This window comes from Trachemys scripta, chromosome 1 (assembly GCF_013100865.1).
Source record: "Trachemys scripta elegans isolate TJP31775 chromosome 1, CAS_Tse_1.0, whole genome shotgun sequence".
Lineage (NCBI taxonomy): Eukaryota > Metazoa > Chordata > Testudines > Emydidae > Trachemys > Trachemys scripta.
This window is the reverse complement of record NC_048298.1, coordinates 314,807,246-314,834,359: the sequence shown is the minus strand read 5'-3', so window position 1 is coordinate 314,834,359 and position 27,114 is coordinate 314,807,246. Positions and strand designations below refer to the sequence as shown.

Below are 27,114 nucleotides of genomic sequence, written 5' to 3'. Positions count from 1 at the left end.
CTGCCCATCCTGGCTAATAGCCATTTGTGGACCTATCCTCTATGAACTTATCTAGTTCTTTTTTGAACCCTGTTATAGTCTTGACCTTCACAACATCCTCTGGCAAAGAGTTCCACAGGTTGGCTGTGTGTTGTGTGAAGAAATACTTCCTTTTGTTTGTTTTAAACCTGCTGCCTATTTTTTTTTCACACCCCTGATCAACTTGGCTTGGCTTTTTAAGTGTAATCCATGCCTTAGCCTCACATTAGCTGCCTTTTGGGTCTGATCTCCTTCAGTGGAAGTGTTTTTCCAGATGAAAAACTTTCTAATTTGTCAGTTATATTTTCCACAGGCCCAGTTAAAAATTAAGCAGGACCATTTATGAGCAAGAAATATTATTCAATTGGGTATTTTCTAGTGAATTAAAAATACATTAAATATTAAAATGGAAAATGAGCAATTTTACACATACAGAAGATTTCTCTTGTGTTGTGTATCAGCATGCTGGCACATCATATGGTCTATGATGTCTTAATTACAACATCCAGCTACAAATTTTAAGCTTCAGGGAAATCTGTGAGATGTAAATGCAAAATTTCATTTAGCTAAACTGTCAGCTGGGACAATACATAAAGGTGCAAGAATGTGCACTTAGTGAAATTATATGATACAGCTGCTCTAGTTAAAGTTCTGCTGGGATCTCCCTGTATACTGTAAATGCTGATTGGGAGTGCTTAATACTGAAGATATTTTAAGCTGCGGTGAGCTAAAATTCAGTATGCCAATTGGTAGCGCCAATTAATACTTTTTTACATTCAAGATCCTGGCTCACCAACCATGAACTACTGACTACATAAACTCTCCTTGGGTTCAAGGAGAGTAATTTTCTCCCTCTTTCACCCTTGGGAGAGCGGCAGCTGAAGTGGATTTTCACTGCTCTCTACATACAGCAGTTCTGCCAGAAGAGTAGTTTTTAATGCTGGCTGGGACTCCAGAACAAATGTTCTTGTGGAGCCTCCATGGGAGATGTGCTAAATCATAATGCTGTCCCCTTCAGGACCCCCTACAAAAGGGTTTGGGCTGGCCTGCACTGCTGCACTGTATTTTGGGCAGGTGTTCTGTTGTGTGGGGCTAGAGCCACAAAGGGATTTAGGAGTTGCCACACTGAGCGTAGCAACTCCTAACTAATAGATGCCCTGCTACCCAGTAGAATTCACTGCTCTGAGTCAGGCATCCAGGCTCCCTATACAATGCATGGGGGAGAGGTATGCACCTAAGAATGGGATTCTCAGAAGCCAGCACTCTGAGATGGGAGCTATCCAAGTTAGCCAAGTCAGAACTCCTGAGAAAAGGGACAAGGCCTTAGCCTTATCCCTCAAAGGTTGTTAGGCTTTGCTCAGGGATCATGGACGTGAATCCTCTCTGGAGTTAGGTGCCTAAGCCAGGTCAGCTCTTTCTCATGAAAAACAAAAGAGAGACCCCTCTCTTAGCAGCCAATAGCCAAGTGGTTAGGGCACACATCTGTTTTCAAATTGTTCTCTGCCAGATTTGGAGAAGGAACTTGAGTCTCATATCCCAGGTGAGCGCTCTAACCACTGGGATACAGAATCCATCTCTTTATGTAATTATTTGTACAAAGTGGAACAGCTTCAACCGGAGAGATTGAGAGCTCCACCCCAAAATACCCCAAATCCTGGTGGTTAGGGTACTCGTGGGAGAGAGGGGACCCAAGTTCAAGTCCCTGTTCCAAATGAGGCCAGTCTGAGAACAGTTCTCCCACATCCCAGGTGAGTGACCTAACTGTGATGTCCTGCCCCTTTATATGGTTGGCCACTTTGTGCTCAGAGCAGAGCTTCAATTCCATTTGTTCATATTTGTTTCCAGAACAATAAAGTCACCACAGCAGATAGCTGTGTTGAAATCAACTCCCCTTGTGTCTCTCTTTGTCTCTGCTGGGTCCAAATAGAACAGTGGTGCTGAGGAGCTTCTATCCCCCGAGTGTACAATACACCCACAGCCTGAACAATAAGAAAAAGTAAGCAAATAATAAAAAAGAAAAGAAAAGACGTTCACTTAGAAACACAAAGTGGCAGGCTGAACCAGCTTTATGTGAAAACCAGTAGCCACTGCCTAATATTGAAGATTTGTTTGCTGCTCTTAGGCTATGTCTACACTACAGAGTTAAGTTGACTCAAGTTACGCTGATGATCATGAGCTACTATAATTACATCGCTTGTGCATGTTCACACAATGCTCTTTTTGTCGGCAGGATGCATCCACAGTTGGTGCTCTAGGGTCGACAGCAAGAGCAATCCGCTGTTGGTAGCTATCCCACTGTGCAACTCATCACCTTCTGCAGCTAGGAGTTGTGGGAAGGTGGAATGGATTGCAGTGCATCATGGGTGCCTGCTCAATGTCCCATGATGCAGTTTTTTCTGTCTCTTCAGTCCATGCTCTTTTGACTATCTTTCATGCCATTTTTCAACAGCCCCTGTTTACTGTGCACCTGTCATCTCTGTCTGAAAGATTGAATCCTGCACAGCTCTCTACTGTTGTGGTCAGTGTTATGAACACAATGCGGCTGATCATTTAGTATATCATAAGCTTCAAATCTGAAGAGGAATCCATGGTGCCTGCCCTGCTGTGTGCTATGGAAAGAAACAACACCAGATTATTTTAGGCATTCACAGAGCAACTGCACACAGTAGACCATCGTTATTGGGCTTGGGAAACAAGCACTGAGTGGTGGTATCGCATTGTTATGCAGGTCTGGGATGCGAAGCAATGACTGCAGAACCTTCAGAAGTGTAAAGCCACCTTCCTGGAACTGTGTGCAGAGCTTGGCCCAGCACTGCGGGGCGGGGACACCAAAATGAGCACTGCCTTCTTGGTGGAGAAGCGTGTGGCGATCACTGTGTGGAAGCTAGTGATTCCAGACTGTTACTAGTCGGTCGCAAATCAGATTGGAGTTGGGAAGTCAACCATTGGGGCTGCGGTAACGCAAGTGTGTAGGGCCATTAATCGCATCCTGCTACAAACGACTGTGACTCTTTGGCAATGTGTGTGACATAGTGGATGGCTTTGTGGCAATGAGATTCCCTAATGTGGCAGGGCAATAGATGCATGCATATTCCAATTTTATCCCCAGACCATCTTGCAACAATACATCAATAGAAAGGGGCACGTCTCTAAGTTATTGCAGGTGCTTGTGGATTACTGGGGTCATTTCACTGACATCAATGTGGGGTAGTCAGGGAAGGCGCATGATGCACGCATCTTCAGGAACACTGGCCTATACAGAAAACTGCAAGCAGGGACTTTCTTTCCAGACCAGAATATTCCAATGGGGGATGTTGAAATACCCATAGTGATCCTGTGAGATCCACTCTACCCCTTACTCCCATGGATCATGAAGTCTTACATGGGAAACCTGGATGCAGCACGGAGAGCTTCAACAATAGGCTGAGCAGGTGCAGAATGATTGTTGAATATTTGTTTGGCAGATTAAAAGCATGCTGGCGCTGCCTTTATGTCAGATTAGACCTAAATGAGGAAAATATTCCCATGGTCATAGCAGCTTGCTGTGCACAGCATAATATTTGTGAGGCTAAGGGTGAAAAGTTTCCCCAGGGTGGAGCACGGCAGTGGATCATCAGTTGGCTGATTTTGAGCAGCCAGATACCAGGGCTATTAGAAGGCCACAACAGGGGGGTGTTCGAATCAGGGAGGCTTTGAGGTACCATATTTACAATGAGCACCAGTAATGTGTCTTTCTGGAAAGCATTCTGCCATGCTTTGTTAACTTGCTGCATTGCATGAAAATTTTGATGATTGCTTCCTGACTGTGATTTGTAGTTTGCAAATGTGCCAATTGCTACTGTGTATTAATTCCAGCAGCAACCACCATGCGTAGGAGACAAATAAAGATTGATTATCTTTCAGAGCGTATCTGTTTATTAAATAGCAACAAATACCACAAAGAAAATGCATTGTTGAAAGGGACATAACACTGAGAAGGCCACTCCCCCAGTGGAGGCTCTCATAGCTGTGTGGAACTCCAGCTATCATTTGCAAAGAGGTCCGAAGGAGTGGACTGAATGGAGTACTACAACTGGCTGAGAAGATGCAAGGAATGTGTGAAAGGAGTTTGGGAAGGGCATGTAAAGCAGTTCTGTATGGGCTACGAGGGGATGAGCACACATGTTCTCCCTGCAGCACAATTAGGGACTTCAGCATCTCTGTTTGCTCCTCGATCACTTTTATCATCCACTCCTGGCCTACTGAAATTAGTTCCTGGCCCTGCTTCCTCTCATGCCTATAGCGTTTTAAATTTTCATTAACTGTCTCTTTCTGCATGCCCTGTGTTCTTGTTCTACGGCATCAGAGGATTGGAACACATCCCGAAACGTGTCCTCCTTGCTCCTCCTCAGTAGCTTCCTTGTCTGATTGAGGTGCTCTGCTTGTGTGTAGGGGGTCCCCCTGAAAGCCACACCTGCAGAAGCACAAGAAACAGAAGAATGATTGTTAGTGCACTCACAGAATCGAATCATAATAGTAAAATAAACCTTTTTCTCACTGTCCCTTGGCAAGCACATAGCTTGGCATAGTCACTAAATATGGTGAGTTTGGCTGGGGTATGTGTGTGTGCTCAAAATGGGGCAAAGGGTCTTGGTGTTTTTTTAAGGGGATCACTTCAAATGACGAGGGACAATATTGTAAATTCTGCCACCATTTTCCACAGGGTCATTGAAGCCATTATCTCACTCCTGAGGGTAAGCAAGGATGCAAGGGTGCATCTCTTGCATTCGTGCATCTTCAGACCTGGTCCCTATGCTGCTTGCCTACGTGCCAGTTTCGTCCCTGCACAAGTGATTGCCAATTAGTGTGCAGAAAGATTCCCACAATGGGGGAAAGAACAAAGCAGCTCTGCCAAAGAACCTTTGGCAGAAGATTGGTGAGTACCTCCAGGAAAGTTTCCTAGCGATCTCTCTGGAGGATTCTTGTTAAATCTTGGTGTGCATTAACAAACTGTTCCACAGAGCCCCCACTGCATAGCTGCATCAGAGGGAATGTGAAACCAATGCAAACACAGCTAGTCTTGTACATTTCTATCCCTCAACCCACTTCTAGCATATAGCAAAGCAAAGGACAGCTCTACCTCATGTAACCAAGCAGTATCAAATCAAAATGAGCACTTACTAGAGCTCCCCTCTCTTGCATCACGTGCACCACTGACAGAGTGATTGGACTAGCTTGACCCCTCTGGGGTCGAGAAGAGGTCCTGGCTTGCCACTGTTTCAGACGACCCTGTTGCCTGTCCCATCTTATCCTCCAATTCCACTTCCTCATCCACCACTTCATCCTCAGGGTCAAGTCTGCTGGCCTCTGTCTCCAGCCCTCCCAAAGTATTCATGGGGTTTTTGGTGATGGAGCTGGGGTCGCCACCGAGAATGGCATCCAGCTCCTTACAGAAGCAGTAGGTCTTCAGTGCAGCACCTGAGCAATGGTTTGACTCCCTTGCCTTCTGGTATGCCCGTTCAGCTCCTTTATCTTCGCATGGCACTGATTCATGTCACGCTCATAGCCCTTATCCAACATGCCACAAGAAATCTGACCGTAGGTATCAAAGTGCCTATGGCTGGAGTGGTGCTGGGACTACACAGCCGCTCTCCCCACAGACCCAGCAGATCCAACAACTGTGGTGTACTCCAAGCAGGAGAACATTTGCTGCATGAGGCTGCCATGGTCAGCTGTGAAGATGCGATGTGAGCTCTCCATGCCGAGTAACTAGGAAGTGGAATTCAAAAATTCCTGGTCCTTTAAAGGGGGCGAGGCAGATGCTTGTGTACTTGGGTGCAGGGCAGCAGAGTTCGAACTGCTGACAGAGCGATCAGGATGGGCATTGTGGGACACCTCTTGGAGGCCATTTATGGTGACATAACCAAGTGCAGTTCTACACTGACACTTTGTCAATCTAACTTTGTTGCAAAAACCTCTATGCCTCTCGTCAAGGTGATTTTATTTTGTCGGCAAAGCAGTCAAGTTTTGTCAGTGGGAAGAGCATTGTAGTATGTACACCTCCACTGTTTTGTCAATGAAAGCCGAGTTTAACTGTTCTTAGATGTTCTCCCTCTGGTTTCTCTTATTCTTGGTCTTCTCCCTCTCACTGGACTAAATAGACAGACCACATGGGCAAAGCGAACAAACTGATGAGACAGCCACTGGGTCTTACATTCTCTCCTTACATATTCTGCTCATAGGCTTGAATGGCAGTTGCTTTGCTTACTTTTGCTAATATTTCCTTGTAAGAGCTCTGCTGAGGGCATACCACATCACAACACTGTTTCCAATGCACTCAATTTCATACTGAAGTGGGGCACAGCCACTTAGTACCACTCTAAACTATAAGGCAATGTGTTTTGGGATGCTCTCTAGCTTGTTATGAGGGATTTGTGTTTTATAGCACCAATAAGGGGTTGTGTTGTGTTAGGGATTTGTGTTTACACCAATGAAGGGTGCTTTGTTTTGGAAAGAATACTGCTTGTGTCAATCATTTATCGGAAGGCTACATCAGTGTACTCTAAGATATTCCTTAGCTACCCTGGAGACCCATACCTGAGGAGAAAAGATGGGTTATAACAGGTAGGCTATTTTGAGGAAAAACTTTGGGAGAAATTTACATTCTGTTTTCAGGGTAACAATGGGTGATTGTTTGCTAGTGAATTATAGCCTCCAACCATATTTGTATTATCATTGTCTGTAAAGCAAAAGTAGCCAAAGTGATCAACATGTTCAGACAACATGTCACACAGATATTTTGAGTCTGGTACATTTTAATTTATCTCATAATGTATTTGGTATGGTGTTCATTTGAATTACTATATTGTCTGTCATACTACATTTGGCATTGGACTGCTTCAATATATTTAACAAATTCTTCCGTTTGTAATAACCACATAAAAATATCTTCATTGCATAAAAAAAGTCCATATGCATATCTTCATGAAATACAGTATGTACATTATGATCCTTCAGTTTTAAGGAAAGTCAAAATGTGGGCTTAAACATATTTACAGTGTTCATTTAACCTCTGCAATAAAAATATTCACTTCAATAGTACCTGTTTTTTTTCCTTGTTATCTATTTAGTAAACATTTTCCTCATATTAGGTTTATGCAGTTTCAAGGTTTAACCATGATTTAACCTTATATGTTATGGATCCAAATTGTAAATTAGAATGAACGTCATCAAGAAGTTTCTAATATTAAAAGGTTAATTCTGTTGCAATTGTTATCTAAAGATTCTAGCAGCCACATTTTCAAAAGAGTTTGCTAATTCTGGGGGACCTGCTCTGGATACATTAGGCCTGATTTCAGAGGAGCTGACCACTTTGCGCTCCCACTGGAGTGGAAAGCACTAAACATCTCTGAAAATCAGGCCCAAAGTGCTTTGAGTTGGACACACAAAATCAAAGTCTAATTTTGGCCTAACTATATGGGCTGGGACTTTCAAAGGGCATAAAGGAGCTAAGTGTCTAACTCCCATTGACTTCCAATGGGAGTCAAAAAGTGCTTTAGGTTCACTGGTCAATGTAAAAAGTAGGCCGTAAAGCCTGAGACAAATAGATAAGGGCATCTCAGTGTTTGCAGTACTCCCTATCCTCACAATAGGGAATACAGCAGATAAAGAGATCATGGTTTTTAATTATCTAAGGCAAGTGATTAAGGTTAAGGGTGGCCATTGTGGGTGCCATAGTTTTCCCCACCCTTAGCCACTGTGGTTTCATGCATAATTATAATGACACTGTTCTGGCACCTCTGAAAAACTCTTTTTCCTTCTCCTCCCTGAGAGAGGCCCTTTAAAGTTTCTAAACCCTGAGTTCATTGAGTCTGAGACCTGCAGTACATAGTTTGTCCCACACTCTTCATTACTAGCTGAGCTGGTAAGGCTAAGAAGTTTCACAGAATCACAGAACTTCTATGGATCAAAGTGGATGTACTCTACAAATGATACCTTAATAATAACTTGGATTACACTCCAGAAAAGACAGAAGCCCCACCCCCACCATGTACTTATAGTTTATCCCCCTTCCAAAATAATTATGATTTGACCAACAAAATTATCTTTCAGCTCACTCAGTTAGACACTAAAAACCATAATCTGTAACAAATTTCCTGGGCAATGACTTTTTCTTAAACCTTCAGTATAAAAGGAAGAGATGGAGATGTTTAGATTCTGATACTTTGTACAAAAGAAACATGCTCCACAAAGTTTATTCAAAAGCTATTACTGTCAAACTATGATTTTCTTTTTACTAGAAATGGGCCCAGATAAAACCCCGTTATTTAAACAAATTATTTAAACTTTGAAGATGTTCATATCCAGATGCAAAAGCTTCCAAGAACTCAGAGAGGTTAGCATTTAGAGTTTGGTTTGGTCCTTCCTAGATGGAAATGTCAACCAACAAAATGATCCAGAGGCAAACTCCTCTAAAATTTGGGGGTGTTCAGAGCTGCTGGTGTGGTTCAAGACATTATAGAAATTGGGGAAGCTCAGAAGCTGGAAACGGATCAGAACTTCTCCAAGGTTCAGGCGGATTTGGATTGGAGGCTTTGCTTCGGACCTCAACAATAGCTTTTCAGTAAAACTTTGTGAAAGGTGTTCTTTTCTCAATGCAGTAACTCCCACTGGAATCCAGCTTCCTGGAAGGATAGCTCAGTATTGGTTTGTTGAAAACTTAGTGGGATGAGTGGTAAGGAGGCAGCTCACATGATGTCACAACAAACCTCCACAAGGAAATATATTCAAAATGAATTACTTCCATGGCTTTGAATTTTATTTGCAAATTGAGCAGGAAGGCTTTTTCCCCCCTACTTGGGAACATTTTCTTTTGAAAAATAAATGGATTTTGATTTGGGGTGTTTTTAGACCAGGCCTTATATGCCTTCTTCTCTTCCATTTCATTCAATTATACTTATGTATATTTAGGAAAGGAATATAGAAAGGCTATAGAAAATATAATAAGAGGTTAAGATATGAGGAATTTAGATTTACAGAGCTAACAGTTTTAATCATTAATACGTGGTCTATTCAAGACTTAGCTGATATATTTGGAAAGAAGGAAATTGCACATTGAGTAATCTAAGATTATTTTTTCTTTGGAAGGGGGTAAAATAAATAAATATCTTTTCTCAAATGACATTTTTTGTCAATCACAGATGCAAGGGGTTAGCCAACTGCAGTTTTTCATTAAAGAACTGGAATAATTTTATTTCTTGATCTGTTCTAAAAATGTGAACTTAGTTTGAAAAATTAAGGGAGGTTAAATATGGCTTGAAGTGAATTGTTGAATTTTTGGTTCATTGTTTAAATGTTTAGGTTAACTCTTCCTTTCTTCCTCTCTGGGCTCAATCAAAAGTTTCTCCCCAAGTTTTCTAATGAGTTCTGCCAGGTCTTCTGTGTTCTGAGATTTTTCCTCAAGAAGTTCATAACGGAGACTTGAGATGTCCTGTTTAATTTCCTTCAGTTCACCTAGGAGAGATAAGATTAAAAGTTATGAAGCAAAAGAAAAAGAGAGTGTAACCAACGTTATGATGATAACTGTAACTTAGTGCCAGACCATCCCGTGCATGGATTTCCTCTGCCCAACCAGAAAGGTAGGTGTCTAATATCACTGCCTCCATGGCCCTGTGCCTCTTCCTGAGTCTTTAGAGGGGGCTCTCTTTGGGGTCAGGATCCACACGACGAGACGTGACTGGGAGTAAGGGTGTCTGGGATGAGGAGTAAGGGAGTTGTAGGGGGCATATCATAACCCCAAAGAAAGAGTCTGCTCCATGTATATGAATCCTGTCCTCCATGTAGAGGAATCACTCTTAAATGAATGCTCTGAAGGTAGCAGTGGCCAAGGATCATGGTAGATTGGTGCTAGAAATGCCAGAGCCAGCTGCCAGGGAGTGGTCTCAGGGATCACAGAGGCATCTGAAGCCCATTTCCTCCCACACATTCCCTCAATTCTGCTCAATTTGTGGGTAGAACAGCAGCAAACCCACAGAATGATTGGGGGCACCTCCACGAGGAAAGCCTATGGAGTTTTTCTCTCTCCAGAGGCAATTCCTTGGGAAGGGTTGTACTATTGCTGGAAAGGGTGGCCCAGTCTTCAGATTTTAACTCAATTTGGAATAAATATTTTTTCTTAAAGGAGACACATCAAGTAACGCACACAACTGCTGATGTAACATGCCTGATTTAACGCTACTGAAACCAATCCCACAAAGGCACATTCGTGAATAATCTACCAGTGTCATCGTATCAGAAAACAGGCTTGTTTAAGAGCAGTTTCGAACCAGGCTGGCGAATAAGAAAATGAACACCATTTATTAGAAGATAGGTGTTTTCTGCCTAAAGACTGACAAGCCTGGTTCAGAACTAAAATAATACACTGGAATTCTATTAATATTTCAGTAGTTTAGAAACTGTGGGTAACAAGCCTGCAGGGGTCGCAATGTAGGTCCCCAAAAGACACAGTGATAACCAGCCTTTTCCACCTCCCCTCTGGGATTCACCTGAACCGGTGACAAGCTAATATTTACTTCCATGGTTTTGATCATTGGCAAACAGGCACAGGCACTCGAAGAGCTAGAATACTGCTGAGCTTCTGCACTTCACTATGGCTGTGGCTAAATAAGAGAGTTTACAGCGGCGCAGCTGAACCAGTGCAGCTGTGCTGCTATAAGCTCTCTCGTGTAGCCGCTCTAAGCTGACGGGAGAGAGCTCTCTTCTCAGCTTACTTGCTCCAGCCCCCACGAGTGGCGGTAGCTATGTCAGTGGGAGAAGCTCACCTGCCAACATAGTGCTGTCCACACCGGCACTCAAGTTGACATAAGTTATGTCGCTCAGGGGGCGGTGGCTTATTCACACCTCTGAGTGACATAACTTATGTCGATTTAAGGTGTAGTGTAGCCATAGCCTTAATCTGCATCACCTGCTGAACCACAGGGAAAGCACTTCAGTACAGAGGCACAGCTCTACTTTAACTTCCCAGCTGCCTGTCTGGAAGGCAGAAGATAGAGTCAGAAAGAAAAGGAAACAGAGCAGGGTTTAGTGAGCAAATAAGCCAGATATGCAATTGGCCAGGGTACCAGGCATGCAGGGGCAATATTCCACACAGAAAGGCAGAGCCAGTGCATATCTATGGCGAAGGATGAGAGAGGGAGGGCAGCTCTTCTGTGTGGTGGTCTGCAGACCACACTTGCTAGTGTATGTAGAGAGCTGTCTGGATTTATTAAATCACATTAAAAGAAGCTAAACTCTGTTAAACACTTTCCCAGTATTACTTTTTCACATAAGGGATTGCTGTCATTGCCACAAGTGTACACATGACCCGCACCATGAAGAATGCCAGGGGAAATGGCTACATGACCATCTCTGAATTAACATGATGGTGCTCCATGAGAATTTTTAACAATTCCTAGATCTGGGGAATGTGTAACTACTAGTAGAAGTTGCAACACTCTTGACATGTAATAGCCATTGTTGTTTCCAGTGTGGCAGCGACACTCTTACTGAAGCAATATCAGGGCTCATACAAACCATCCTCAAACCACTCATCACATAGTGGGCCAATTTCCTCCAAGATACTACCGACTCCCTCCTGAAACTCCACAGTATTAACCACCTCCCCCAGAACACCATCTTTGTTACCAGGGATGTCAGCTCCCTATACACCAATATCCCTCATCACGATGGCGTCGCTGCCTGCCTCAAATACCTACAAGATAATGAACAATGCTCAGAAATCCAGCCCAAACCCATCATCAAACCTATCCATTTCATCACCACCCACGACAACTTTACATTTAACAACAAATACTTTTAAAAACTGTGCTAGGTACTAGGATGGTGCCCCAATACATCAACCTCTTCGTGGACCACCTTGAGGAAGAACTTCTGGAAAAATGCACCACAAAACCAATGATATACCTGAGATACATTGATAATATTTTCATCTTCTGGACAGGTGACCTAAACCCCCTTATAGATTTCCACCACAACTTCACCACCCATACATCGAACACTCTTGAACACTCCCATGCCAAAATCAACACCCTAGACATCACAATCAGCTTCAACAATGTAACCCTACAAATGCTATGTACAAAAAACCCATGGTGCAACACACTTACCCCTAGATCCAGCAACCATTACAGACACACCAAGAAATCTGTTATCTACGGTCAGGCATTCAGATACCACAGAATTTGCTCAGAAGAGAAAGTCTGGGTTAACACTTAATCACATGTAAAACTACCTTCACTAAATAAGGACACTCCACCAGAGAAGCAGATAGTGTCATGGAACTGACTACCCAAATATCCCGGAACAACCTGCTTTAATACAACTCCCCCCCAAAATACTGACCACACACCCCAACTTGTCACCCTGATTTGTCACCCCACACTAGACCCAAATTGGGTATCATAAAACAAGTACAACCCATACTTTATTAGGACCCAGCCTTGAAAGAAATCTTTTGTGAACCCCCTCTTCTGGCCTTCAAACAACCCCCCAACTTTGCCAAGCTCATCATCAGAAGTAAACTCCCCACAACTCAAAATGGCACCAGATCCTTCCAGAACAACAAATGCCAAACCTGCGGACATATAATCACTGCTATGATGATCAATAACGCCCACAACACAAAACTTTCAAGATCCATGGGCCCAACACATGCCCATCACAACATGTCATTTAGCTCATTCAGTGCATCAAATACCCCCAAAACAACTATGTGAATAAAACAAGACAATCACTATGCTCTCAAATGAACTAACACAGAAAAAAATGATAAAAGACAAAAATATCCTGTCACCCATGGTTGAAGACTGTTCACAAAACAATCACTCAATAGCTGACTTCTCAGTCCTCATCTCAAAGGAAACTTAGACAACACCTTCAAAAGACAAGCCTGGAAACTTAAATTCATAACTCTGTTGGATACCAAAATCCATGGATGTAACAGAGACACTAGTTTTATGGCTCATTATAAGAATTTGTAACTCATCCTCCTGCCTTCTAACCTTTAATTGCCCACTTCATTTTAAGTAGTCTCCTACAACATATGTGAACCCCTTATACTTAATCTGTCCCACCTTGTAGTAAACTAACAGATTCTGGTTACCTTCTCTAGACATGAGGAAGAGCTAGCTCACAAGCTTGTCCCTTTTTACCAACAGAAGTTGGTCCAATAAAAGATATTGCCATATCTATGTTATAACCAGGAAGCCAATCTCTGGTGTGGGAAGCAGAGATCCAAGAAACATATCTCTCACATTAATAGTGTAGGAGCTGGATATTATAATGTACTATGAGAATTAATGTTTGATTTGATTTCATCCTGTCAGTCACCCTTTTTGAATAGCAGAAAGGAATGACAGACCAGAACATCCTTATGACTAATTATGGTCATCCTTTTGTTTTAGAATAAGTTATAAAGCTACTATGGTTTCCTATATGTATTACAAATTAGGAAGTAAGAGACAGGATTCTCTATTGTGTCTTTGTTAAGTAGCTTAGAGGAACATTGAAGGCCTGGGTCTCAATGTAAATTGGCTTGGTTATTGATTGTAAAACTTAGCAAGGTTTAAGTTGCAATGCCCTTTTGCTCAATATAAAATACTACTGTTTGTATTCTCAATCTGTTTGTGTGAATGAGGAATGTATGCATTAGAAAAAGATAAGGTGTGAAGGCCATTGTTATAGCCAGAGTCAAGGAAGAAGGAGTGAAGAAACTTAAAGGACATCAAAGAATCATCAATACGCATCCATAAGGAAGGGCAGATTGACGACCCTGAGGTAAAGGCACCCCTAAAGACAATTGATTAAATCGGAACAAAGAACAGGATGACCCTCTCGGAGGTGTATTGGAATGTTTACACCAATTAAGAAGTAATCGGTCACAAAGTGACACAGCAGAATCCATAGGCTTCAACAGAGAAGAAATCCTATAAGAACAGGGTGCTTTGCCATAGGACTTTGGGTTCGTCTTGCCACACTCCAGGAGCATCGGATCGCGACCGATAGAACCCCGCTCCCCTCTGCGACCAATCTGGCTGGCCACTAGATTGATCCAGACTCTGGACTGGTAACTATAAACATCACTGCAGGACTGTGTGTGTGTGTGTGTATAAAGCATATGCTAACTATGGTATTCTCAATAAACACTGTGTATTTACCTTCCTCTATAAAGATCCCGTGTGCTTTGTATGAGCATAACAATAGTATACCTTTTTATTAAGTAATAATTTACTATTAGTTCTGATATATTTTTGTTTTGCCATGTATCCAAGGACTTTGAGATGTGATTGTCCCAAAAAGTTTGGGAAATGCTCTTCCAACAAGTTAACATAATCTTTGTTGAGTTGCTTCTTTTGATTCCATGATTAACTTTGAAACTGTGATCAATATGCTACACTCACCTTCATTGACTTCATCACTCTCCTTGTCTATCTGAGCTTTCAGTACATATCTTTTAATGAGACGCTTCATTATCTTCTAGGGCAAGGAAAGAGAATACAGTTAGAATTTTCAAAGATGGACTTGCTTGCATTGATTCTGAAATTCCAAGGCACGTGCTCAGTCAACATTTTGCTGCTGTATATCTAATGTTGCATTTAACTCCTCCAGTCCATGGCATTTGCCAGGATTAAAGGCCTATTATGTATAAAAGAAACATGACTGTCTCTGCTTTCATCTAGACTATTGATCTGAAAATTAATTTTCCAGTATATGTATATATGCAAGATGACAAAAGTGGACACATCTTACTAATTATTAAATTTTATTTGCAATTAAAAAATGATGCAGCAAAACCAGACTCTATGGGACTGATTTACACCAGCTAAGGACCTGACCCCTAATCAGTGCTAATTATTAAATAACTTTGCAATAAATGTATTGTTTCAGTATAATTTTACATTACACTAAATTATAAATGCTTCCAAACTCAAGACTGAGAAAATTCCCTGAAGCGCTGGGTTCTAACATTTAATGTGGTGTAACTGTGCCCCATCCTAATCCAATGTGACTTTTGTCTACCTCTAGTAGCTACACCAAGTATACTGGTTTATGAGTCTGCTGTTGCCTAAACACACCTGGTGTTTTAGCTCAGGACGTAGAGGCTCATGTTCTAAATCCAGAAGCCCGGATTCAATCCCCACAGATGATTGGATCAACGGCATCATTACATAATCACTTTTGCAATGTAGATGACACTATGATAATCATTTAATCATCCAAAAAAATTCCAAATACAAAGCCACACAGCCTAATGGAGTAACTTCTTAATCATAATAGCTATCAGCCCATCATAACTTGATTGGCCATGGCAAAAGCCAAGATATTCTGGGCTAGATTGTATCATTAGATACAACATACAGTCAGGGGTGGTACCACACTGCTCCAAGGAGAGCAGCAGCAGGCTTCCTGTCCCGGAGATGAAAGAGATCCTGAGTAGTCGATCTCCATACTTGCTACTAGACCCTTTTGTGGGATGTAGCTATGCCTAGGCTTTGTCTACATCACACCACTGGCGTCATCGTGTAGTGGAATGTGTAGCTACATGTTACAGCGAACAGTAAGCTGTGTCTACTCTGAGTGGACTTGTGTTTAGCTATGTAGAGTTACACATGTCAGTGAAAGGCTCTGGCAGGGGGAAGGCAGCGGAGAAAGGTTGAGCCTTTCCTCCCTGCAGGAGCCTTTCCCCACCTCATGGAAAGATACCATAGCAGGGACATGCCCAATCCTTTCCCCGCTGCCTCCCCACTGCCAGACCCTTTCCCCATTGCTGGAGCCTTTCCCCTCCACAGGAAAAGACTCCCTCAGCAGGAAGCAGCGGGACACTACATTTCTAAAATAGCTTGCATGAGTAGAGAGCATACTTGCATACATACCCACACCTTTCAGAAATGTCTTTACTCACCTAAGGCAGGCCTCACCAACTACACTGCTATTTATACCTGTGTTAGTGGGGCTATAGAATCATAGAATCATAGAATGTCAGGGTTGGAAGGGACCTCAGGAGGTCATCTAGTCCAACCCCCTGCTCAAAGCAGGACCAATTCCCAACTAAATCATCCCAGCCAGGGCTTTGTCAAGCCTGACCTTAAAAACCTCTAAGGAAGGAGATTCCACCACCTCCCTAGGTAACCCATTCCAGTGCTTCACCACCCTCCTAGTGAAAAAGTTTTTCCTAATATCCAACTTAAATCTCCCCCACTGCAACTTGAGACCATTACTCTTTGTTCTGTCACCTGGTACCACTGAGAACAGTCTAGATCCATCCTCTTTGGAACCCCCTTTCAGGTAGTTGAAAGCAGCTATCAAATCACCCCTCATTCTTCTCTTCTGTAGACTAAACAATCCCAGTTCCCTCAGCCTCTCCTCATAAGTCATGTGTTCCAGCCCCTAATAATTTTTGTTGCCCTCCTCTGGACTCTTTCCAGTTTTTCCACATCCTTCTTGTAGTGTGGGGCCCAAAACTGGACACAGTACTCCAGATGAGGCCTCACCAATGTCGAATAGAGGGGAACAATCACGTCCCTCAATCTTCTGGCAATGCCCCTACTTATACAGCCCAAAATGCCGTTAGCTTTCTTTGCAGCAAGGGTACACTGTTGACTCATATCCAGCTTCTCGTCCACTGTAACCCCTAGGTCCTTTTCTGCAGAACTGCTGCCTAGCCACTCGGTCCCTAGTCTGTAGCAGTGCATGAGATTCTTCTGTCCTAAGTGCAGGACTCTGCACTTCTCCTTGTTGAACCTCATCAGGTTTCTTTTGGCCCAATCCTCTAATTTGTCTAGGTCCCTCTGTATCCTATCCCTATCCTCCAGCATATCTACTCCTCCTCCCAGTTTAGTGTCATCTGCAAATTTGCTGAGAGTGCAGTCCACACCATCCTCCAGATCATTCATGAAGATATTGAACAAAACCAGCCCCAAGACCAACCTTTTGGGCACTCCGCTTGATACCGGCTGCCAACTAGACATGGAGCCATTGATCACTGCCCGTTGAGCCCGATGATCTAGCCAGCTTTCTATCCACCTTATAGTCCATTCATCCAGCCCATACTTCTTTAACTTGCCAGCAAGAACACTGTGGGAGACCGTTTCAAAAGCGGTATGTACTCTAAATGTTGCCAAAAGAAGTGTGCAGTGTAGACAGACCTCTGCTCACATGGCCAGCCAGTTCTATTTGTCCCTTTCCCATCCCTTTGTGGCACTATATGAACGGAGTTGTCTCTGTGCTTCTCCAAGTGCAGGAGCTGCAGTGATTTATGGAGCTTTCGTGATTTCTGGAGTTTCTGGCTAAGACTCCTTACATGCTCCCTCCCCACTGTGCTCTCTCAAAGGCAGACTGGGGCCCCATGAGAAGCAAAGAATACATACAATGTACCATAATAATATGGAACTGCAGAAACCAAGCTTACAGTGATTTGTCATTCTTGAGGGATAAGAAAGAGGAACTATAATACAGAAAGGTAATTTGCATTAGCTTTTGAACTGGAATTTTTTCCAAAAAGAAGAACTGCTTCTGATTTGCACTGTGTAACTGAGATGCCAGTCTTTCCCTTTAAGTAAAAGGGTTCTTCGTTTTAACCTTTTACAATATTCCACTCAGAAATGTAGCATTTAGGAAGCATTCTACCATAATCACACAGCCAATGCAATTATTCTGGATTTCCGTCCAGTAGATTTACTTCGGATTCACACTATAACTAATATCATAATTTGTCTTCAAATCTTTAATCTGACAAGTCTTACTCCTTTTTCAGTGCAAGTTGTATTAAACTGCCTTTTACCTGGTATTGTCGTGGAGGATTACTTAAGCTATCTAAATGGAGATCATCTGTGCTTCTTATACTTGATTGCTTACTTTGTCCAAGCTGAAATAAAAACATTTGATCAATATCAGCAATAAATGTAAGGATTATTTGGTTATACTTTCTTATGTACAAGCATTCTGCAGTAGAACATTAACTTTTAGACTTAATGGTAGGGATAAGGGTTAAATTTCAGGAGTGAAATCCTGGCTCTACTGATGTCAATGACAACACTCCCGTTATGTTCTATGGAGACAGCATTTCACCACACCAGTTCACTTTAACTCTTCCATTCCCCACTTCAGGAAAATGCCTCTATTTAGAAAAGCACTTAAGTACATGCTTCAACTGAATGTAAAAGCAACGAGGAATCTGGTGGCACCTTAAAGACTAACAGATTTATTTGGTCATAAGCTTTCATGGATAAAAAACTCTCTTCTTCAGATGCATAGAGTGAAAATTACAGATACAGGCATAAATATACTGCCTTTACTTTCACATGAAGAGAAGGGAGTTACCTTACAAGTGGAGAACCAGTGTTGACAAGGTCAATTCAGTCAAGGTGGATGTGGTCCACTCCCAATAATTGATGAGGTGTCAATACCAAGAGAGTGAAAATTGCTTTTGTAGTGAGCCAGCCACTCCCAGTCCTATTCAGGCCCACATTAATGGTGTTAAGTTTGCAAATGAATTGTAGCTCTGCAGTTTCTCTTTGAAGTCTGTTTTTGAAGTTTTTTCCCCCTGAAGAATGGCTACTTTTAAATCTGTTATTGAGTGTCCAGGGAGACTGAAGCGTTCTCCTACTGGCTTTTGTATGTTACCATTCCTGATGTCTGATTTGGAGTTAGGTGCCTATCTCTGCTTGGGAACCACGGCTTGGAACCTCTCTCCTTACACACCTGGCTAACATAGGTGTAACTGCCCTGACGTCAGGCCTTATAAGCCACTAGCTTCTGCTTTGCAGCCACTTTGTACAGGTGTAAAGGTTACACCAGGTGTAAGAGAGTGAAGAATTAGGTTCCCTTGGGTTACACTGGGAGTGTGTTGCTCCCCTCACTTTCACCAATGTCTTAGTTTAAGACGATTAAGCAATGCAAGTCAGAAGCTCGTGGAGGTTCTGATTTGACAGTATATTTCTGAACAGCATTTTTGTTAAACCCTGGAGTGAATGGACATTATTCAAAACTGGAGTACAAATTACTGTCAGATAATCCAGGGCTTCAGTTATCTAGGATGCATTATTGGTTAATGTCATTGAAAAGGACCAAAACACAATTTTGTTATGAAATGATGAATTCAGTAGTGTAGCTGAATGATTAGATTGTAATAAGGATGATTTGGGAATTGTCAGAAGAAAACAAATCATGTATTACTATTGATTGAGACAAATCAACCAGCTCTCTGAACAGTAATGCAAGAAATAAGGAATCTGAAATATAAACTATGATTGACTTGGATGAGGACCTAAAAAGGTCAGCATTACAAAGTCAAAATATTTTACAGTTATATCTGAAATACAAAAAATATTTCCTCTTCAAAATATAGGAACACGCCGCAGTATCTCAGATGCTATTGTATATTAAACAAAGGGTACATGTTGTATTTTTAGTGGGGATTTTGGTACCAGGCATTCTTGTTCTTTAATGAGTTGAATGTTTAGCTATAAATGAATTGGAAATCCTTGAAACCTGATAGACAGTACATTGGGATATAACAGGAAATAAGCTATGCCTGAATTGCAAGAGGAACTAAGGACTAGTGTGTAGTAAGTTTTCAGCTTGTGTCTGATATTAGAATATGAAGTCTGAGCAGAGAACTTTATTAGGGCTAGATTCTGATTTCACTTATATAGAATGTAAATCAGGAGTAAAACCTGAGAAGTCAGTGTAAAACGTGTGCAAGTGAGATCTGAATCAAGCCCTTAATTTGTAACGAGGACAACACTTAAAATGCTCAATTTTCCCCACTCCCTTCAGAGCTTCCTAATTGAAAGTTAGCCTTATGTCTTAGATTTTCTAATATGGCTTGTTTTCTAGAAATCAAAAGCAAACTTTACTTTCACATCCTGGTAAATCCAAAATAATGCCACTAAAATAACGTAGTTACTTTGGATTTACCCTGGAATAAATAAAGCAGAATTTTCCTGTACGTCTTTAGGCATCAAAATATTTCTTAGTCTAACTTTGCTTGTGTGTATCTGTGAGATAGTTTTTTTTAAACAGGTGCATTATACTAGCAACATTTTTTGTGTAAGCCATTTCATGGTCTTGTTAAAATAGGACTATTGGGTGATATAACATGAATATCTGTTGGAGGCCTAAAAGAAGGAAGCATTGTTATAAATGTAAAGTTATTATGGTTTAAAGAACGAATAGTAGAATAACATTGTGCTCAAAGTTTAGGGTGAACACGAGGGAAAAGTTCAAACAGTAATCTCATTTAGTCTATGCAATAATTTTTCCAGTGAAGTGGTGAGATCCTGGACTAGACAAAGCCCTTGAAAATGGCTGGCTGAATAGGATGACAAAATAACTGTTTTTTGTTCTTAGTTTCTATGACTGTGAAGTACCCATCATGGTGAATTTCATAGTTCAATTCCACTCTTCCTTGTTGTACATATGCTAATGTTGGTGACAAGTGAAATTCTATTCTCAGCAACTCAGAATTTTGGCTGGTTGGGAAGTTTTTGATTAAATGACTTTTCAGCAGAACCGAAACGGCTCCTGGGTACGTATTGGTTTTGATCAAACTTTCATTGGGAAGGTTACTGAGAAAAGTCAGATTGAGTAGTATCTTGAACTTGGGCCTTCCTATGTTGTACATGACTGCCCTAACTACCAGGCCATTGGCTATTCTCAGGTAGGGTTCTCTCTTTCTCAACCTATGCTGGTGGAGCTGTTCCACTTTGTATAAATAATTAAATATTCACTGGAGCAGGGACTGGTACCTAGGTCCCTGCTAAGTGACATAACCAATGGCATAACTCAATTCTAAATTGAGTGCACTCCCTTCCTTCATGTTTTGAAAATAATTTGAAAGGCCTCAGGTTTGTCCCAATACGTAATGGGAAAAATTTTCAAAATCTTGAAAAGTCACAGGATGGGAAGGAAAACTGTTTCCTACCCAGTTCTACTCATGATAATGAAGAAAGCTAAAATTTAGCAAATAAGTAGACCAGAGCAGGGAAATTGGATTCTTTCTACCTCACAGGTTTTATATGATTCATATTATGTATCTGCATCTGTTTGTAATAGCCCTTGAAGGTCTATTTAGTTGGGAAATAAAATATATTTTTTTAACTACAACAAGGTATTGATTGTTTTTTGTTGGTATCTCGTCATTGTTTGTAATTATAAACTGACATAATATATTATTATGGCAATAATTGAAGGGCTTTTAAAGACAATTCTAAATTAGAAAATAAAGTCATCTTCAACTATCCAGTATCTCTGAAGCTGTATGAGAACCTGTTTCTGAAAATTGCTTCCTGTACCCTATCTTGAAACATGAACAAGATAGAAGTACAATTCTATTCCCACTCAAGTCAAAAAGGGGGTTGGAGATTTCCTTCAGCATAAGCAAGCTTAGGTACTTGTTGGCACAAAATCATTTTGTTTGATAATAACTGCAATTTAATGGCTCTACTGTGCATGGGTTGCCATTTTTTGCCATAAAGACTTCATTATAGACTCCTGTGCCACAGTCGTTGACTTTTGTTTTTGCAGGTGGGTGCTTCTCTCCGCCCCCTCTGCCCCAGGCAAGCAGCGGGTGTGGCCTCGGGGGGAAGAGGCTGAGTTGGGGCAGGGCCTTGGGGGCAGAGTGGAGGTGGGGCCTCAGGGGGAAGAGGCAGAGCAGGGGTGGGGCCTCGGGTTGCAGCACAGATGGAGTGGGGGGCGGGGCCATGGTCTGCGCACCAGGGTTCACAAAAGATTAATCTGGCTCTGCAGGTGCTGAGCACCCCCTATTTTTTTTCAGTAGGTGCTTCAGCCCCAGAGCACCCACGGAGTCGGTGCCTATGTCCTATACAATGTTCATAACACCTGATTAAGAAAAGTAGAAATGAATGGCATACTGCACTACCTTTATCTTATTAACACTTTACTACATCTTCCCCTTTGTCAACAGATGTAAAAATTGATACAATCTGCGACAGACTTTTTATTAACTGAGCCCAAAGTTGAAAGAAAACAGAAAATGTGAAATGCACTTAATTTAGGCAGGTAAATCAAGTGATATATAAAAGTGTGTAACTTCGTGAAATCAACCTGTAACAGCAATAGAGATGGGATATATAATTTATTGCATAACTGTGTAAAACCACTTGGTGGCAGGGAATGCCAGGATTACAGCTGCATTTCACTCTCATAACAGGTTTGGAAGCTCTCTCTTTGAGCTTCATAGCTGCAGCATTTTCTCTCCTGAAAATTACTCAAACAGTAAATTAAGTTTGTCAGAGAAATAACAAACTTAAGCATGAAGATTTATCAACTGTGTAATCATAGACAGCGCATAAGTATTTAGAGAAAGTGCAAAGGATTCCCATCACGCCTGACAAAATGACTACACCTCAGTTCAGCAAAAGAACTTGGAGATGTGCTTAACTTTAAAAACCTGCTTAAGTGTTTTGCTGAATCAGGGCCTTGCCATTTATGTGGCAATGTAAGCCATACAGTGTCTCTCTTATCTAAAGATAAACAGATGGGTAAGTGACAGGTGATCACCACCGAAGTGTTGTGTAAAAGAGGTGGAGTGGTCCAGAACTTTGGTTACTTAGGGTATGCCTGCAGCAGTCCTATGCCAGCCAACTCGGGCTCACAGAGCTTGGGCTGTGGGGCTGTTTCATTGCTGTGCGGACTTCTGGGGCCAGGCTGGAGCCTGAGCTCTGGGATCCTTCTACCTTGCAAGGTCCTAGAACCCGGGCTCCAGCCTGAGCCCGGAAGTCTACATAGCAATGAAATGGCACAACAGCTAGAGCCCCGCACGTCCGAGTCAGCTGGCCTGGGCCAGCCATGGGTTTTTCTTGGCTGTATAGACATACCCTTAGTGTTGCGTGTCCATATTGTTATATATCATTGTTTTGTATCATTTAAAAATCAATCAAGACTTTTTTTTTTAAAGTAAACCTTGTCTATTGTGTTAGCAGTGTTGTATTGTACTTCATTAGTGTCATATAGTCACATTTTCAAAAGAGGCTGCTGATTTTGAGTGCCAGTTTCTTGCTGTCCAACTTGAGACAACTTGAACCTGATTTTCAGAGGTGGTGAGCATCAGCAATTCCTATGCACTTCAGCAATTCCTATGTACTTCACTGGAGTTTGGAATTGCAGCACATCTCAAAAGCATGACCAAGTTGCTCAGTTTGGACATCAAAATCAGAGGGCACTTTTCACCATTGTATATAATAGTAGAATCTATAATAGTAGAATAAAAAAATTACAAAAGTATATTTTGCATTGTTAGAGTCAGCAAAAGCATGCTAATATGATACAACAAAATTTGAATTGATTTTCTATTAAGAATACATCTATTAGTTGCTCCTTATTTCTTTTCTGAAAGGCCATTTTCAAAGATGACAGCTCACTCAGGACACATGCTGTCATCATTCTCTTGCTCAGGAAAATGAATAGATTTCATGGCCTTCAAACCCAGTTTGTGGAGAAGCAGAATTTTATGCTTCATACAGAAATTTGATTCTAAAATTCAAAGCAATGGATGCAATTTTTTAAAAAATCTACTTCTCTCTATTTTTTGGTTCTTCACTTATAAAATGTCACCCCAGATCCAGCCTGAAAGGTTGCCATAAAGGGAAGAAAGCCACAGGAGCCTTGGACCAAAAGGCTGAGGCAGGCTGCACACAGGGAGACCCTTTGGCAGTATTCGGAGGAGACATTGATCTTCTCTTTCCAGGAGATGTAAGGGTCATGCTGCTCTAGTCAAGCGGCAAAAAGAATTAGGGGAAATGTGGGGAATGGTTCACATTGAACTGTGGCCCTGGATTACAGCCTTTAGGGCCACCGTTTCCTGAGTCACTGATTCAGTGGAAAGGAAGGAATACCCTGGAAGAGAACATGTGTCATGCCTTTATTTCTAAATGTTAGGTGGGTTTCAAAAAACTTGTTTGTGTGTGCTACTTTGTGAGTTCCACTTAAGCTACTTCCCCTATAAACACCAAAGGTCTGGCTTTGTCTCTGGCCTATAGCAATATGAGGAGGGTTGGCACTACAGAATTTCCACATTTTCTCTGTGCAGCCTTCCTTTTTAGTGCCCTAGTGCTGCTACTCCTGCTGTAACAAGAGCAGAAAGGATCTATTTGTAGAAAACATAGGGAGTTTTGTGTCTGATCCTGCACACCCATACACAGTTCAATCAGCCCACTGAAACTACTCCTGTGAGTATGGACAGCTCAACTGGTTAACAGTTTGCAAGATCAGGACTCTTCCCATGGTCTTATTCCAAATTACAAAGCTTATTAACGGGCAGACTGTGGATGCCTTTCTGAGGATGAAATGAAAACAATGATAATGAATCATCCATACCTGGTCTAGATGGGGGAGGAGATGATTTATTATAAAGGCTAGAAAGGGAAGGTGATAAATAATGTACCAATAGTGGTCATTCTAAACAACGCCTTTGGAAACAAAAGTTGTTTTTTTAAGAAGTAGGCAGGGGTGCCATGTGATGGAAGCAGGAAGGGCCAACTCCAGACCACAGGAATGTCCAAAAGCAAAACTGTGATTAGCTAGCAGTTTCAGACTCTGAGGTGGAAATTTTTTTATTGAGAGTCAAAAGTTTATAGCTGTGTTAACAGGAGAGAAAGTACACTTATTTAGCATTTGATATTCTAGAATCACTCTGCAGATAGTGGAAAACATTATTAATATTTGAAATTTAAGACCCAGGTCAAAGCTGGATAAAAACCTTCCAAACGTGGGTTACATTGCACATAGCATCTTTGACGGACGCCATTTTAAGCTACACAAACAGGACTAGGGTTCTAGGGTTCTGTCCACAATGTCCAAGGATATGATGATAGTTAGCATCTTTCCAGAAACACCTGTTTGATTATGGTTTTAGTTTAAGGTCCAAACTCACTTTCCCTGGCCAATACAGATAGGGTGCAAGGATGAGATATGGAAGAAGTGACTTAGAAGTCATTGAAAGCAATTGGGACTGGTGCTTCCAGGTCCCTTACGTGCTCTTGAAAATTGTACCTGAAGTTGAAAACAAAAATCTTTTGTTTTTTTGTTTCTTGCCATCAGCCCATTTTGAGCAACACATATACCTCCTGCAAGTCAGTGCATTTCAGTGACACCCTTCTCACTGAAGGAAGCTGTAAAATCAGTTTGCACCTAGTAACTCGACAAGAGGTTTGCAAATGCTGAGGTCATTAGAAACCATGCACAAGCAAAATGAAGCATCTTATCATGGGTATTATATATGCATTTAGTTTAATTTCTCAAGTAACATGATATGAAATCTGAGTAATGATAGTTACCAGAGATGCACAGAATGCATCTAAAATCAGTGAAGAGGCAAACTGTGTCAAGTTGATTTCAGTGGCAATATTGCTTATGGGATCCATGATCATTTTTGAACCTACTGTGTATTTGTTGAGAAGCAGGTCACAACATAGCCCAATGCCGCTCCAGTTGTTCCTCAACACTGTTTAATGGAAAATCTTATCTTTTAATAAGAGGGTAGAGGAGAAAGGAGACAAAAAAGCAGGGGAGTAGAATGCACATGGACGGCGGAGGAGAGATTACACAGGCAGGAGAAGAGATACAATGCGTAATGATATATGAAAGGGGGTCAATCAAAATCACAGAGCAGAGACAAAAGCAAAGCTTTTCCCCAGGTGGAACAGCTCTCTCTGCCCCCACACCTCTGCTAGGCTCTTCTTTTTGCTATTGAAGTGCTGTCCTCTACTGTCTGCTCACAGCAGGGCAAACTGGTTGAAATTTGTTCCAGGAAAATTGCTTGTCATTTAACTAATAACATGCTGACACACACACCTTATTTCCTAGTCCCAGTCACATGAACTTGGTCAAGCCTGCAAAAGTTATTAACCCTGTCACATGACTCTCAATTCCAGTGGTGGTTGTAACAATGGTAAACTTTAAAAAAGCAAACTTCTATAACATTTGCTTCTGCCACCATGACTACCTTGTGACTTTTCCTTAAAAATGTCACAATAAACTCACTTTCCTACTCAGTAGACAGTACTGATAATCTGCTTTCTGGTCTTTTGGTTTGGTCCCCTTCCTCTTGAGTTGCAATAATGTCATAACACCAGTCTTCACACTTCTAATACAGCCTAACACAGTGTGTTATATGATTTGTTTCCATAAAGCAATGAGCATTTAGCTTACACTGAGATACTGGCAAGGTAAAGAATTAACATACTGAGTATAAACACTGAATAAATCCTATTAAATAAAGCAGCAGACCAGCTCTGCTGCACTGTAGTGTCCTATCATCTAAATGCATCAGAGAACAGAAGACTTTTCAGATAAAAGCATGCCACATAAAACAATAGGGGAAGAGGTATAGACTTAGAATGAGACCCACAGTGTTGCAAGGCATAATTTGAGAGGCTGTGCCACCCAGCGGAATCCACAGCCCAGAGTCAGGCAGCCAGGCTCCCTATACAATGCATGGGGAGAGTAAGGTGCCTAAAAAAAGAGGCACACAAAAGCCATCATTGTGAGTCGGGAGCTGACTAAGCTAGCCAGTAAGAAATGTTGAGGAGATGGGTGGGGTCTAAACTCTGGCACTCAAAAGGGACTTGGGTGCCTAAGTCTGACTCAGGGAGAAGTGCCTATGTCTGCTCAGGATTCACAGCCCTTTTTCATAAAAAACTGAGCCTACCCTTATCCCTTAGTGGTCAGAGCACTCATCCAGGATGTGGGAGAACCAGGTTAAAATCTCTCCTCTGCCTCATGGGAAGAAGGAACTTGAACCCGTATCTCCTACCTCGCGGGTGAATACCCTGATCTCTAGGCTATGGAGTAGTCTAGGGTAGGGCTACCTCGATCAAGCTGTTCCACTTTGTATGAAGTAGTTAAACAGTCACTGGAGCAGAGACTAGACCCTCAGTCTCCCACTTCCTAGGTGAATCCCCTAACCACCAAGCTATAGAGGAATTCTCATACTCTCACTCTGGCCCAATGACTATTTAAGTATTTCAAATACTAGGGCTTAGGTGCGCACACGGTAACAAGCAAGATTTAGTTGGCTTTGTGCATGCCCACTGCTAGAAA

The 27,114-nt window shown here is 41.8% G+C and overlaps 1 protein-coding gene across 4 annotated transcripts in view; it reads right to left on the bottom strand.

Annotated features, from left to right (window-relative positions):
- Window positions 1-3,926: 3,926 nt before the first annotated feature.
- Window positions 3,927-27,114, bottom strand: part of TRPC6 (transient receptor potential cation channel subfamily C member 6) — a 161,235-nt gene continuing 138,047 nt past the window's right edge. For 2 of the 4 annotated variants that reach the window (XR_004644174.1, XR_004644172.1), the window contains 4 exons: window positions 17,834-17,917; window positions 14,454-14,529; window positions 5,179-9,510; window positions 3,927-4,471 (listed from right to left, as the gene is read on the bottom strand). Coding sequence is in view for 1 of the 4 variants with exons in the window: in XM_034758902.1 (XP_034614793.1) it covers window positions 9,359-9,510; window positions 14,454-14,529; window positions 17,834-17,917 (312 nt within the window). In the remaining 3 variants the exon portion in view is untranslated. Of the gene's footprint in view, window positions 9,511-14,453; window positions 14,530-17,833; window positions 17,918-27,114 lie in introns of all 4 variants that reach the window. The other 2 variants (XR_004644173.1, XM_034758902.1) reach the window with 2 other exon arrangements.